At 37.6% G+C, this 15,540-nt stretch overlaps 1 protein-coding gene across 3 annotated transcripts in view; it reads left to right on the top strand.

Annotated features, from left to right (window-relative positions):
• The window catches only part of CELSR1 (cadherin EGF LAG seven-pass G-type receptor 1), a 159,026-nt gene that overhangs the window by 95,574 nt on the left and 47,912 nt on the right, over positions 1-15,540 (top strand). For all 3 annotated transcript variants that reach the window (XM_039341273.1, XM_039341275.1, XM_039341274.1), the window contains exons 6-9: positions 8,217-8,374; positions 10,824-10,987; positions 11,743-11,868; positions 15,257-15,423. In XM_039341273.1, the coding sequence (XP_039197207.1) occupies positions 8,217-8,374; positions 10,824-10,987; positions 11,743-11,868; positions 15,257-15,423 (615 nt within the window). The remainder of the gene's footprint in view (positions 1-8,216; positions 8,375-10,823; positions 10,988-11,742; positions 11,869-15,256; positions 15,424-15,540) is intronic.

Here is a 15,540-nt window from a genome sequence, read left to right on the forward strand (position 1 = left end):
AAATATACGTTGCGTCAGGAAAAGAAAATAGGGAGATAGTTTTCTAGGTTTTTAAAGATCTTGGCTCATGGGGTGGAAAATGTCATTATGGGTGTGAATTCTTTTCCATCCCAAAACAAGCACATACAACATCCAGGGTTGTTAATGAGTTGGGAGGGGGATGGGAGTGACTGAGACATCAAAGGAAGAAAGCCTTTATGTTCAGTATTTGTTTTTCTTGTTGGCCATTAGCAGAAAGTGTTTTCCTATGTCAAAATACAGTTCTTTTTGTTATGGCTTGCTCTTAAATGTATTTATCTTTTTTGTTTATTATTTTGGTTTGTTGTTGTTGTTTTGTTTTGAGTGAAGGAATCTTAACATAACTGTGCCCAATTGGACAGCCCTTAAGTGTGTGGGCATTGAAATTCTTCAGATTCTGAGCTACAAATAGGCAAAAGTTACATTAGTTGGGAATCCTGAAGTCTCCTCGCATCTGTTTGATGGCAGTTTGGGAAAAGATTACTGGCTTTTGTGGTGTTATTCCAGTTTGTGTAGCCTACAAACTCACATTTCAGGGCAGAAAAGCTCTGTCATATTCACTGAACTCTTCCCCTTAGTCTGCAAAGGTTACACCTTTTCTAAACTCTATGACTTTATTTTTTGAATTTTTACAGACTCTCATATTGGTGCTTAGTAAGAATCTGTGTCTATAGCAAAACCTATTCATGAGTTTTTTGACCATAGAATCAGTCAAACATCTCAGAATTTTTTATGTTAGAATATTGAGCTTAGAGCGTTAGACCAATAGAATAAAAAGGGAGGATTTTTGTTTCACTGTGACAGCATGCCTAATGAAACTGAACATAACTGAACTGAAAGTATACCCTTGGTATTTAAGCATCTCCTATAGACTACTGCTACTTGTTCCATTTTTTTTTTTATTAAAGGCTGCAAAGAGGAAAAAACTAGACTCCTGTGAGCATGATCCTTTAAAATCATAGCTTTTTTTTTGCTCACTACATAACTCTGAAAAGAAAATATTCGTTTACCTTTTAAAAGTCAGTAGGAAACAGGTTTTCCTTAACCTTTAGCCACTTGAAACAGTAAATGAATACATACTACTGATTAACATGTGTATAAATTGGCATGGCTTTCAAAATATGTAAAAGTTTTCCCCCTCTTAGTTATATTTGCACTTATTGTTATTTTCTAGACCTGAAGAATATGTGCACGACAAATAGTAACCCTGTTTACGTACCATAACAAATCTGGGTATATTCTTAAAAATACATGTAAGATTCAGATCTCTATGTTACTTCAACCCCTTGGTACCAATTGAGAGGAGATAAGTAAGGTGACCTAACTTTTGGAAAGAAACGTTTAGAATTTTGAAAACATGTTATGGGCACTCAGGCCACTGGAAACAAAGGCTTATCAAATAACAAAATAGTAGTGATGGAAACCTAGACAGTTGTAAAACCATAGTTTTTCAAAGTGCTACAGTTGGTCTCACTGTCAGGAAATTTCTTCTTAGTTCCAGGGTGGATCTCTTTAAAAGAGATCAGTAAAAGATCAATTATCAGTAAAAGATGGAGATGACAGTAATGAGAAATGCAATTTTTATTGGTTTGCTAGATTTACAACTTACATTTCTTCAAAAAGCTTAAACAAGTTACATAGGGATTTCCCTACAATTTTATTCCCACAATCAAATAAGTTGGACTGAGAAGGAGCGACTCACCCAAACTCACTGAATGATTTTCCATGGCTAAATATTCTCCCAAGTCCTAATTGAACAATTTAAACACTAAAATAGATTATGGACATGAAAGCTGAGAATAAAGTATACTACTGGCTTTAGTCCCCAGACTTTAAAGATGTAAGTGTACAGTGGTCACAACAGAAAAATTGTTATATAAACCGGGGGTGTCAAACTCACAACATCACGTGACATGTTGTGACGTATCACAACTTTTTTTCCATTGCCGGCAATGGGACACCCCTGATATAAACCATCCTTGTTTCATCATGATGCATTTACATTTTGTATTTGTCGACCTCCTGGCCAGATCCCCCCTAGATTTTTCAAAATTTGTTCAGCATATAAATGGCTTATCTCTTTCTCATGATTCTCCCAAATTATAATAATCTTTAGCTCATTAACAACTGTGTATCTTGAAGGAGCAAGTAACATACTGATCATATATGCTCAATTCTGCATTAAGTTGATAAGAGGAAAAGTTTAACTTGACAAGCAAGTAGACAACTAGCTAAACTCAGAAGAATTTCTCATTTGCCATTGGTGTGTGTGTGTGTGTGTGTGTATGTATACATATGTATATGTGTATGTGTGTGTGTAAATATGTATATATGTATACATATACACACACACACACACAAATGTGTATGTGTTTGTGTGTGTGTGATATCATTAACCCATGATTAACCCAAAAAGAAATGCTCTCTTTTCTATGAATTGACAGTTTCCAAATAAGCTTTCCTCAGCTTAATGCCCTCCAGGTAGTATTCCCTAATCCGAACTCAACAGCCTGAAAGACCATTTGATAGTAGCAACTTCTGGCAACTCTTTGCTACCACGTTATGGCTATCTAGGTTTTGCAGTCTAAATCTAACCACCTTTAGTGTACTGGGTCTTCATCACTCAGAATCCCTAGTTGGCTGTGCTGCTTGGAACTCCAATATGGAAGTCTTGCTATTCCTACCTCCCTTTTCTTTTCTTAAATCAACAGTGTGTAGTCTTAAAACACAGAATGGCAGTCTATTAGTTAGAGGAAGACGCTAGATTATATTTTGTAATATAATTCGAAAGGCCGCTAACTGGCAATAAGTGTGCAAATATACAACTGAAACAGCTTTCTGACTGCCTGAGTTGTATAACCATGCGATTAAAGGACATTGTGCTGTAAGGATAGCATTTTGTCTACAATATCATGTCAAAATTACATATATTTATTGATAGTTGCTCTCTATGTCTGGCGAAGAAGGAGACAGCCATTTCAAATTACTTTTAAGAAGTTATTTAAAGGAAATATTCACTGACATACCGTGGGTGTACTGTATAATTAATGTATACATGGAGAAAGAGAAAGACCACACACACCTAGATGTCTGTAACCATGTATAATTGTGAGCATGAGAGCAGAGGACAGTGAAACAATTTGGAATTTAAAGTGCAAGAGAAAGAAAACTGTCTTATGTTCATAGGACACATGACTGGAGTCATTTTATTTCATTTTGCAGCATCTTAGTTTCAATAAGGATTGATTTTATATAGAATAATATTTCATGGGTATTTATTTATTGTTTAGTGTTTGGCTGCCATGCATTTTGAAAGCCAGGAAAGTCTAATCTGGCTGCCAGCAGTTGCTAGTTTGTTTAGTTCACACTGTGGCACTACCCAGGGTGTACCACAAGGAGGCGAACTAGCTTGACACCCCATTTCATGGGTTTAGTGCAATAACACTGAGGAGGAAAGGATGGAGGGCCAGGGGGGAAAGATGACAGACTAATATTCTAAAACAGGAAAGAATCATGAAATGAAGGCCTCTGCAGCAAACCAAGATTGAAATATAAAAGATGATTTTGAAATATAAAAGATTATTTCGTGTGTCTGTGGATATATGCACATTGCATCTGTCGGCACCCTCCTTATATTAAATTCATTTTTTGCCAAATCACACAACCACTGTTGTGTAATTCCAAGAAAATATTTCATTTCTTTAAAAATTGCTGACAAGTGTAGTGTGCATGTTAATACATTTTTCAGTCGAGTACTGACTCATACTTCAGACTCCTATTCTACTGGAAACAATAAGCTTGAGTATGAATATAGGCTGGCTACCCCATAATCTTTTGAAGGTGGGAATCATAAAAGGATGATTGTGCAAACTGCTGCATAATCTAATGAAAACAGGGAAGAGAAACATTTAAGCATTTCCTCTAAGAGTCCACACCATTGTAGCCTGGCAGGTCTTCAACCTGTGACAAAATAATAAAAATCATAAGTGTCAGCTCTGCCATCTTTGCTACGCTTCACTAAGTTTGCTGGCATCTTGCCATAAATGGGGAGGGGGCAGAGGCATTTGGGGAAGATGTGCAGGAGGAAGATGAAGGAGCTAAACGGGAGAGGGAAGGGCATTGACAGAAACCAGATGTGTGAGAAACAGACTAATCCAGTTGCCCGAGAATGATTGGCCTGGGAAGGAATGCGAAGCTGTTTCAAGACTCAGCCTGACATGAAAGCAGTTCCCAAAACATTGCACTGGAATGCTATTGGACACTGACAGTCTGGTTGAAGGACCACGGAGGGGAAAAACTTTGTGTGGGAATACTCAGTTCTAGCTCCTTTTGCTACAACCACTAATTCTTAGTAAAAGAACCAAATGGAGTCAAGGGTCTTTCTTTCCTAGGGACCTAGCTGGGGCAAACCTGACATTATGGGATAGATATCATAACATATTCCATTACTGGGATGCTCTTGTGCTTTTTTCTACCCACTTGTTTACCATGCACTCTGAGAGGAACTTCAGTAGAATAACTAATATATTTGGGCTGATTTACATGAAAAATGGAATCTTTCAGAACTCCTGGGTATTAAAGGACTTCAAGATGAAAACTTTGAATTGCACTCAGAAAGTTGACCAATAATTAATGAGGTTGTGAATCATTAAGATCTGACTTAAAACATTTGATTCATTGAGTTGAGTAAGAGCATGGTGGCTCACATGCTTGGCACGCTGGGTTGGAGGTTAGCAAGCCCATGTTTGAGATTGGAGTGCTGCCATGGAGCGGGTGAGCGCCTGTCCTTCACTCCTGCTGGGGACATGAAAGGAACTCCCAACTGGGGGTCCCCCGGGCAACAGTGATGTCAGTGACTAATGCTTTCTACCTGGAATGAAACGTAGTTGAGTTGACTCAGTTTGAATTCTTGACTGAATAAGTTGAGTTATCAAATCTGTGCACTAAAACGTTTGTGTGGTCATACAGTATAGGCAAGGCTATTGGATTCTCAAATTCGTATTAATTCAGTGGGTGGTTTAATCAAATCCATGTAATCTTTAAAAAAAACTTTTGCGAAGTAAATCTGCAGTTTCTTGACTCATTACATACATATTAGAATAATAGAATAGAGTAGAATAACTTTATTATCACTTTGAATGTACACTAATCGGAATACATTAAAATGAAATTTCGTTGTATTCAGCTCTCAAAGGTCACTACCTCCAATATACACTAAATATGACAAAAATAAATTAATACAGAATTATGCATATACCCACATATATTATATGACACAGAGAAACACCAGTCTACTTCGGGTTATGTATACATGTGCATGGCAAGAAAAACGAATTTTGCGAGTTTACCAGACGGATGGCATAGGGAACAAAGCTATTACAGAATCAGGTAGCCCTGCTAGAAATACTTCGAAACCTCCTCCCAGAGGGGAGCAACAGAAACAGACCACAAAGTGGTTGTGTGGGGTCCCTAACAATGCTTTGAGCTCTAAGCACATAGCGCTTATAAGCAGCATCCTGAATACCAGGGAGCGAGCTTCCTATGATCTTCTTGGCTGTTATCTGTATGGACTTTCTATCTGAGGCACTGCTGCCAGCAAACCAGACAGTGATGCAGTTTATTAAAATGCTTTCAATTGTGTCTCTGTAAAAAGTGGCCAGGACAGAAGGAGAAAGATGTGCTCTCCTCATCTGATGCAGGAAATGCAGACCCTGGATTGCGCGCTTCACTAAGGATGACGTGTGGAGAGACCAATTCAGATTGTTAGTTATCTGCATTGTTAGTTATCTGCATTGTGAAATTGCATATATTTGGAAAACTTATGTACAGAAAGTAAATATTTGAGAAAGATTTATAGCAATGGTGGCGAACCTATGGCACCCGTGCCAGAGGCGGCACATGGAGCCCTCTCTGTGAGCACATGTGCTGTTGCCCCGGCCTTGCCTCCCCACACGAGCCCCTCCTCACCAGCGGCCCCCCTGGAGGAGAGTCATCCCCAAGCGTGGCCCACACAGAGCAGCGCAGCCAAGGACATGGCAGCCAGGCAGTGTAGACAAGACTCTGCCCTCACGCCTCATCGGGGTGGGGCCAGTTTTTGGGCACTCAATCTCTAAAAGGTTCGCCATCACTGATTTATAGGAAACCAGAGTATATTTTAAAAAGTTTTGTACAATCAACTGTGCATTAGGACAGTGTTCCTCAATCTGTAGATGTCTCACACTTGAGTATGGGAATTGAAATCTATTGTGTTTGCAGGAATCCAGTCTGAGGAAGGCTGTATTAGGACAAGTTATATCCATACATGTACTCATTAACTCAATACACATACATGTGCATATATTAATCAAAAAACTGTGCATAAGTGCAGATGTTGAAGATAACTGAAAATGATTATTGCTTTTTAAAATAATGTTTCCCAGAACAATTGATGAAATGCACTAATACTTGAAGGTCTACCATTCTGATATAAATCAGATTTTTCTCCTTATCTGCTGTTTGTGAGTCTAGGCCTTGTATTACCTGGCAAATGTCAAGCACTTTATATGAAGCACTGCCAAGTTATGTGATCATAGTAAATATAGCTGGGAGGAAATGAAAAACACTTTCATTGGCATAGCCTAATACCAGGAAATAGCCTTTGAAAAACTTTTAGTAAGATTAATGTCTGTTAAGTATAATGGCAATGGCTGTGGAAAGCTTATTTCAATGTAATAGCTTGGTTTAGATTAAACAGGTTAAATAGCAAGAAACTTTCATTTAGTGATTATTCAAAGTTACAACAGAACTGAGAAAAGTGATTTATGACCATTTTTCACACTTACGACCACTTCAGCATCCCCATGGTCACATAATTTACATTCGGATATTTGACAATTGATTCATATTTATGATGGTCGCAGCGTCCCAGGATCATGTGATCGTCTTTTGCAACCTTCTGACAAACAAAGTCAATGGGGAAGCCAGATTCACTTAACAGCTGTGTGACTAATTCAGGGGTCTTCAAACATGGCCCTTTATGACTTGTGGACTTCAACTCCCAGAATTCCTCAGCCAGGCATGCTAAAAGTGGACCACTTGTACTCTTTGTTACTAAATAAAGATTTGTTTGCCATTGCAAACAAACCTGTCTCATTGTCATTCTCTTGTTTTGATTAGCTTCCCCCAAGACTCTTATTGATCTCAAAAGGGTGACTATTTCAGTTTTGGCGCAACCTCAGAAAGTATAAGATTGGTAAAATCAGTATAGTAAAATTTCTCAGATTTTTACTGCTTAAGATAAATCACTTGCTGGCCAAGGATCACACTCCATATTGGATGGGGTGAGGGTCAAAGCAAATGGAGGTCAAATCACATATTTGAGTGGGACTGCATTACAAGGTTCATTTTTTTAAAAAATACCATGAAGGTAGAATACAGGTAGTCCTCAAACTACAACCACAATTGAGCCCAAAATTTATCTTGCTAAGTGAAACGTTTGTTAAGTGAATTTGCCCCATTTTATGAGCTTTCTTGCCATAGTTGTTACCATACTTTCTGGCGTATAAGACGACTTTCGCAAGCTTTAAATTGGCGCCAAAGTCGGGGGTCGTCTTATACGCCGAGTCGTCTTATACGCCAGAAATAACGGTAGTTTCCGGCATATAAGACAACTTTCTAGGCATGCGACTCGGCGCCGAAGACGGGAGTGTCTTATACGCCGGGTCGCCTTCTACGCCGGAATATACAGTAGGTGAATCTCTGCAGTCATTAAACTAGTAACCCAGTTGTTAAGTGAATCTGGCTTCCCCATTGACTTTGCTTGTCAGAAGGTCACAAAAGGGGATCACATGACCCCAGGACACTGCCACCGTCATAGATATGAACCAGTTGCCAAGCATCTGAATTTTGATCACGTGATCTTGGGGACACTGCAAAGGTTGTGTGAAAAATGGTCATGAGTCACATTTTTCAGGGCCGTTGTAACTTTGAACGGTCTCTAACCAAACTGTTGTAAGTCGAGGACTACCTGTACTATGGTCACTTTCTAGCAGTCATGGTTATTGTGGCTTCTGAGAGGTTCAGTCCTGGGCTTAAAGGGCATCAGTAACCTTGGCTGACAGGTTACATCCCTAGCTTACAGTGAGGTAGAGTGTGTACAGAGCCGGTGCTTAAAATATTTATGAGTTCAAGTTTTTAAAATGTTCACATTTATTTTGAAGCCCAACATAGGGCAACTTGGCATTCCTCATGGGCCTTCAGGGGAGAAGGTGGCTGTAGTAACTGTGGACGATTGTGATACTGCAGTGGCTGTGCGCTTTGGAAGTCTCATTGGAAACTACTCCTGTGCTGCTCAGGGAACACAGTCCGGCTCCAAAAAGTAAGATGTTTTTTTTATGACATGTACATGTTTTAATAGTAGAATTAATCTAGCTAACAGAGACTTCACTACTTTTTTAGGTATGCCTAGAAGTGATTATTGTCAGACGTAAAGTCATTTTCATATCTGTTTGCCTGAAACTTTACGTTTGTGCATTAAGGACAAAATTGTCGAGTTCAGAGAATAATCATGTAGAAATCTTTGCTAAATTGCCCCTCCTTGTGGCAAGTTACCTATTGCTGCAAATATTTCTATTACTTAAGCATCTTTTAAAATGGGCTTATAGGGTAGAAAAAGTCAACGTGAAGAAGAAGATGAAAAGTAAGTAAAGTCTAGTGTTCACGCTTCACTTCAAAAATGTTCATTCAGGTGAGGAAGGACAATGTCAAAGTGAAGGAAATGGAGGAAGAAACACATTTGATCAGTTTTCCTCTGTGGTCTTTAATCACATTGAACTAAAGGGCTGAAATCTCAAATCCCGAGGTTTGCATTAGAATAAATTGATATATTTCAGTAAATGGGAAAAGATACTTGAAAATGTTTGTGTCGCTGAATGCTTTTAATGAATTAACCCTGTTTGGAATATTTTCAACTTAGGTTTTGAATAGCTTTCTCAGGTTAAATCTACATTTACAAGTCAATGTAAGTTTGAATAAATGCAGCATCTTGATTATGTAAATCTTTTTGGTTTTGCTATGTCTGTTGATTTGAAAAAGCAAAAGAGTGCATGATGAAACTACTAGGATGAAATTTAGGTGTTGGATTTACATATTCCTTTGTAATCATAAACCACATTGGTCAATATCATCTAAGTATTTATGTTACAAATAATTGTTGTAAATGTTATCTATATATCAATAGTAATAATAATAGTAGTAGTAGTACTAGTAGTAGTAAGAACAACAACAACAACTTTATTGTCACTTTGAATATACACCAATTGGCATATATACACTCCTTGTTTGTGGCCAGGTCAAGTTTCAGAACGTCCATTTAGGGAGCGAACCACGCCAAACAGGACAGATGGAAATGGAACTCCATGTGGATTAGCCCTCAAATTAGCTTGTATTCCTGCAGGACAGCCTCCTTTTCTTTTTCTAATCCTGTCACTTCTACCTTTTCCTTAAAGGGGCCTTGCTCTTTTTTGCCCCTGGAGCACTCTGCTTCTGCCGCAGCGTCAAACTCCTCCAAAAGCCTCTCTCCCTTCCTCTGGGCCTGCTGACAGCCTCATCCAGTTCCTTCACAAGCCATAAGCCCTGGGACCTCTCCTTCTGTGCCTCCTTTGGAAACAGCCCTGATTTGCAATAGACTCTGTTGCTGTGCCAGCACTCAAATCTTGCTGCCAGCAGAACAATTTCAAACAGCACAAAGGTCTTTTAATGGACACAGTTCCGAAACCACTAAAAACTCGTCATACCAACAAAGATTGTCAGTCGTATGTTTAGCCCCACTACGTTGCTTGAACACATTAAAACCTTCCCAATCATGTGGCCAATATCCCTTGTTGTTTTGTTAGTTGCGAAGTCATGTCTGACCCATCGCGACCCCATGGACAACGTTCCTCCAGGTCTTCCTGTTCTCTACCATCTTCTGGAGTCCATTTAAGCTCACTCCTATTGCTTCAGTGACTCCATCCAGCCAACTCATTCTCTGTCATCCCCTTCTTCTATTGCCCTCAATCTTTCCCAGCATTAGGCCCTTCTCCGGTGAGTATATATCCCTTATATCCCTCCAAAAACTTTTCACCTTCGAGAGCCAATGCAGCCGCAGCCAATCCAGGCGCCGCCATCTTGGTACCTACATCAACTTTCTTCTTCAATAACAACCTGATATATAAGAATTACAGTGCTTTGTAACTGTAATACTAAAAGCATGAAAAAATTTTCTTATCATTTGTGGCAAAACCTTTCATTGGTTTAAAAAAGAAAAAAACCTTAAAATAGTTGACTATTGACTGTAATGATTTATATCATTTTAATATGATCCATTAGAAATAGTCCTCATTTACCGACCACAATTGGGACTGGCACCTCTGTCACTAAGTGAAAAATCATGTGACTGCTGGATTTACAGTGTCATTTCTACTTTTGTTGTTAAATGAATCACCCATAGTCATTAAATACCATATGACTGCAATTTACAATTTTATTGCTGGCATCTCCATTGATTGTCAGAAGCCATTAGTGAAGCATGCAAATGTGATTACGTGATAGTGGGGATTCATCACAAAGCTGTTTTTTTCCTAGATGGCATAACTTTAAACAGTAACTAAACAAAGCTTTTGGTAAGCAAGGACTACTAGTACTATTTTATTTCAGTGTCATGAAAGAATCTGTAATAACAGTAAGGAATTATCTCTAATATCTAATTCCCAATAATATGGTTATTGTGCAAGAGATAATATATTACATATCTGAGTCAAAAACCTCTTTATTTCTGATTTCTTTAGGTCATTGGATTTAACTGGACCTCTGCTGCTTGGAGGTGTTCCCAATTTACCTGAAGATTTTCCTGTACATAACAGGCAGTTTGTTGGTTGTATGAGGAATCTCTCCATAGACAGCAAGCCTATCGATATGGCCAGCTACATAGCCAATAATGGCACACTTGCAGGTATAACCTCCACAAGAATAAAAGTGGAATAAAAATATTTTAGGTTCACTGAAAATTATACACATAAAGAACTGTGTTTTCATGGGAAAAAGAAGGAAATAGAGATGTACTCATGGGCTAATTTCTCAAGTTTATTAATTACATTATGCATACAGATAGTCCTCATTTAGCAACCACAACTGAGACTTTGTCATTAAGCAAAGTGATGTCTGAATAAAAATTTGACTGTGTTATGATCTTACTTCAGCTTTCCTTTGCTTTACAGACCTGATGGATTGTAAATGCAAATATTGATGTTTTTATTACCAGTGTAACAGTGAAGAAAGTCTGGTAAATGAGCAGTTGCTAAACAAGCTTTATCTACATAAGGAAATATATTTCTGCAGATAAATTTAAAATAACATCCTGTGAAAACTGTTTTTGCACAGATGTTATTCTGAAACATTACTTGGTAGCCTAGGTCTCTGATATATGTACTAACCACATAGTGAAAATAAAAACAGTTGAGTATCAAACTCTTTAGCATTTGTTTTACTATAATATTAGCCTAGTTTTCAATGCCTCCCCTTCACAAAAGAGAACTGTTGAGTGTTGGATATCACAATATAAAATATGATAAAGCATTGTGAATTGCTTTCTAGAAAACGCAGTTGCATCTATTCAGAAGCAGAACAGTGATCCAGAGCACAGCTTGTTGCAACTTGAATGCATGATTACGGAATGACTTGAGGACAAAACTTTTTTTTGAATTGCAGGTTGCTTAGCTCAGAAGAATTATTGCACCACAAACTGGTGTCAGAATGGTGGTACCTGTGTGAGCAAATGGAATACTTACAGCTGTGATTGCCCCCTGCGATATGGGGGCAAAAACTGTGAGCAAGGTAAACAATGGATCCTGCTTTTGATAGAGTGTTCCACTGTGTATGAGCAAATTTTAATTATTATACAACAGTTTTACTTATTAAATATATTATAAATCCTGTCTTCACCCTGTCTTCACCCTCTTAAAGCAGGCATTAGCAGGAATCTAATAATCTACTGCACCTTCATTAGTTTGGTGCCTTCCAAGTATTTTGGAACTATAATTCCCAGTATATACAAACCAATTATTTCCATGTTAGTTGAGAATTCTAGGAATCACATATCTGGAGGTTGGGGAAGTTTGTGTCATAGAATCCTGGATGCGAAACCATGCCCATTATGTAGCATATTCTTTATCTCCATTGTATGACAACTCATTTTGGACACAGAAAATCAATCTTCAATCTTCTTTAAGCAAAAAATTCTTCAGTTTAAATGGTCCCATTTAGTTCAATCGAATAATACAGCACCATTAGTTAATAATACTGGCTTAATTAAGTTTAACCTTTTTCTGAGTAATCACTGGGGCAGGAAATCACTCAGACATAAAAGAATTCATTTAAATAATGACTTTCTTTAGTCACTTGTACATCCTAACAGAGAACATCCTCATTCATACTCTTCATTGCAATTCTTTGGTTCCCATTTGGCAGCCTCAGTCTTCAGGGAATTCTTTTTTCATTTGTTCCCAGATGGTGAATTTGTACTCTGTACCACATCTATGAAACTTTAGCAGATGGCAATGAATATGAGAGTGAATTTTAAAGTTCATACTCTTGGAAGATACTGGCTAAGTTTCTTGAATTTCACTCTCCCCCACCCCCACCCCCTTTGAGAATACTGTATGGCCAAGCCTCTTGTGCTGCAGGGGAAAATCAGCAATAAGTACAACCTGTAAATATATATTTTTACAATGAGAATATCGGCTTTCCATCAATCTTTCTGAGTTGTCTTTGCCTCCATATTGGCTTTAAAAGCAGTAGTTTCTAAATATTATATTGTACTTCTGCAAACTGTATCTATTTGGTGACCTTTGGGTACTATAAGGAATGGTGCTCTGAGAACTTGAGCTACCTATTCATAATTTACTAAGTGCAAATAAGAATGTAAGTGTGAATGATTTATGTTTCCAGAAAAATGTGAAAATCAGATTGATGAACTGTCTTTCAGAAAACAATTAAAGAATGATTCTCCGAATATTGCTGATTTGCTTTAATAACTTTCCAAATAATTATTATTGTGAACAGTACATATGTTCTGCCATTATTTATGTTACAGCAATCAAAATGGTGTACTATGTTTAGAGAATTGGCTCTTTCAGCTAATGCAAAGTCATTTTGAATCATTAAGCCATTGTTACTTCTCTTTAAAGCTTCTGGTAATAAACTTTGACAGCATGTTAATCGCTAATCATGATTCAAGTCAGAACCTATGTGATGCGTATTGCAAGCTTTTGTTCCCATTTTTGATAGAAATTCAGCTAAAGCAGTGGTTCTCAACCTGTGGGTCGGGACCCCATTTGGGGTCGAATGACCATTTCACGGGGGTCGCCAAACAATGTAGTCCGCCATTTTTTCCCCCTTTTCCTTAGCTGTGCTACTCCCTTTTATTCTATTGGCTTTTGAAAGCCAATAGAATAGACTCTCTTGAATAGAGTCTAATTCTATTGGCTTTCAAAAGCCAATAGGAATTGTCCAGGCTGTCTCTGCCCTGCTGAGCCCGCCAAAAGTCCCATTCTGCAAACAGTGCTGCATCAGTTGAGTAGTCCTCGACTTACGACCGGTTGAGTAGTCCTCGACTTATGACCGGTTGGGGGTCGCGGCATTAAAAAGGTTGAGAACCACTGAGCTAAAGCAAATTTTTAATGCAATCCTTCTGTATAGCATAATTGGTTTTCTACAGAAACTACTTTCAAAAACCATTTGATTCATGCTGTTGTAGGGATATAAATAGGTAAGATCAATTACTTATTACTTGTAAGATAGATATGTGGAGCAGAATGTGCACAAAGGGAAATAAATAATGTCAGTAAAGGAGAATTTTTAGCAAATGACCAAATTAAACCAGAAGTAAAAACACTGACAACAATTGCACATTAGGGAACAAAATATATTCATAGGATCAAAGTGCTTTCTGCCTGGGGCATAGGTGACACAGCAGCCACAAATTTGAGCTTGTCAAATCCTTTATAAATGTGTTATTTTGCTGCCCCTTGGGGCCATAAAAATAACACTGTCAGATTCTTAATAGAAGTAATAAATAGCACACACGCTTGGTATTACCAGAGCCCAGAAACTGTCAGAACCACATTCCTACATACATTTTTAAACATTATACAGGATTTTGTTACCATTTATAAATTCATAATTAAGCTCAACACCTTTTTATAGCTACAGCTAGGAAGAACATGCTTGTTATTCAATGGGCAGAAACTTTACAGATGAGTGGCACACAGTAAATATTATCTTCTGTTTAGTGAAATATATAAATTTGCATTAATATTATTAATATTTGTGCAGCAAAATAACAGTCTCAATGTTGCCACACAGAAAAGTACAGCCTTCAACTTCTCTAGGCTGTATGTGGCAATTGGATGTTCCTAGATATTTTGGTCTACACAGCCTATCGTCCCTTGCTATATTCCTGATTTTTCAGTATTTAGAGAACATCTTTTAATTTTGCTGCTTCTTAATTAAATTGTGTAGCTTTTTCACTTGGGGTTTTTTTTTGGTATTATTGTCTACAAAATCAATAGACAACGGATTTTGCTGAAGAATCATATTTCTACATCTAAAGAAACATATTTCTACATGTTACCTAGTAACACCTTAAAATACAGCCACTGCTTATCTATCCTTCTTGGTTATGTGGAGATTAAAAAATGTTATTATTAAAGCACAACTGTGAGAACATTGGAATCTATGCAGTAATAAGCCCATTTTCATCTACTGTTGCATAGGAGATATTTCTTGTGCCAGCAGCGGACACAAAATGCAATTGGGATCCACAGACAAATTTTTGATGAATTTGGAGATTTGAGGTCCTCCGTTGTTTAAATATAGCAATTAGATAAAATAAACCCAACCTAAAATTACATAGAAGAAATAAAGAAAGTTTGAGATAAACAGAAGTAGGTATTTCTCTGAAAAGGCTGTATTCTGGATAGATAATTCTTTTTTTTTCTTAGCTATTTATTTTTTGTAGTAGACTTTACAGTTAATAACATTTGGATTTTTTATGAAAAAGAAGGGAGATCCCAGAAGCTGAAAGTTTGCCTGACATTATGCTTACTGGTACCATGCAGTATATATTTTTGGTATAGTTAAGAATGTTCTGACAATTTTTTCCTCATTCTAAAATATTTGATTAAGTAATCCTGCTTTGTCTCCTCTTTGCCTTGTGTTATAGCAATGCCTTTTCCTCAGCGGTTCACTGGAGAAAGCATCATCACCTGGAATAACCTTGATATCACTATTTCTATACCATGGTACATTGGCCTCATGTTTAGAACTCGCAAGGTTAATGGTGTGTTAATGCAAGCCAGTGCGGGAGTATCATCTAAGATTAATATACAGGTATGTTAGCTTATCAACTCAATCACAACAAGGGAATGCCACTAGATAACAAATGGCCAACAGTACAGGAAATCCTTGACTTAAGACACAATGGAGCCCCAGATTTCTGTTGTTAAG

This window comes from Crotalus tigris, unplaced genomic scaffold, assembly GCF_016545835.1.
Source record: "Crotalus tigris isolate CLP2741 ecotype Arizona unplaced genomic scaffold, ASM1654583v1 scf7180000017764.6130737, whole genome shotgun sequence".
Taxonomy (NCBI): domain Eukaryota; kingdom Metazoa; phylum Chordata; class Lepidosauria; order Squamata; family Viperidae; genus Crotalus; species Crotalus tigris.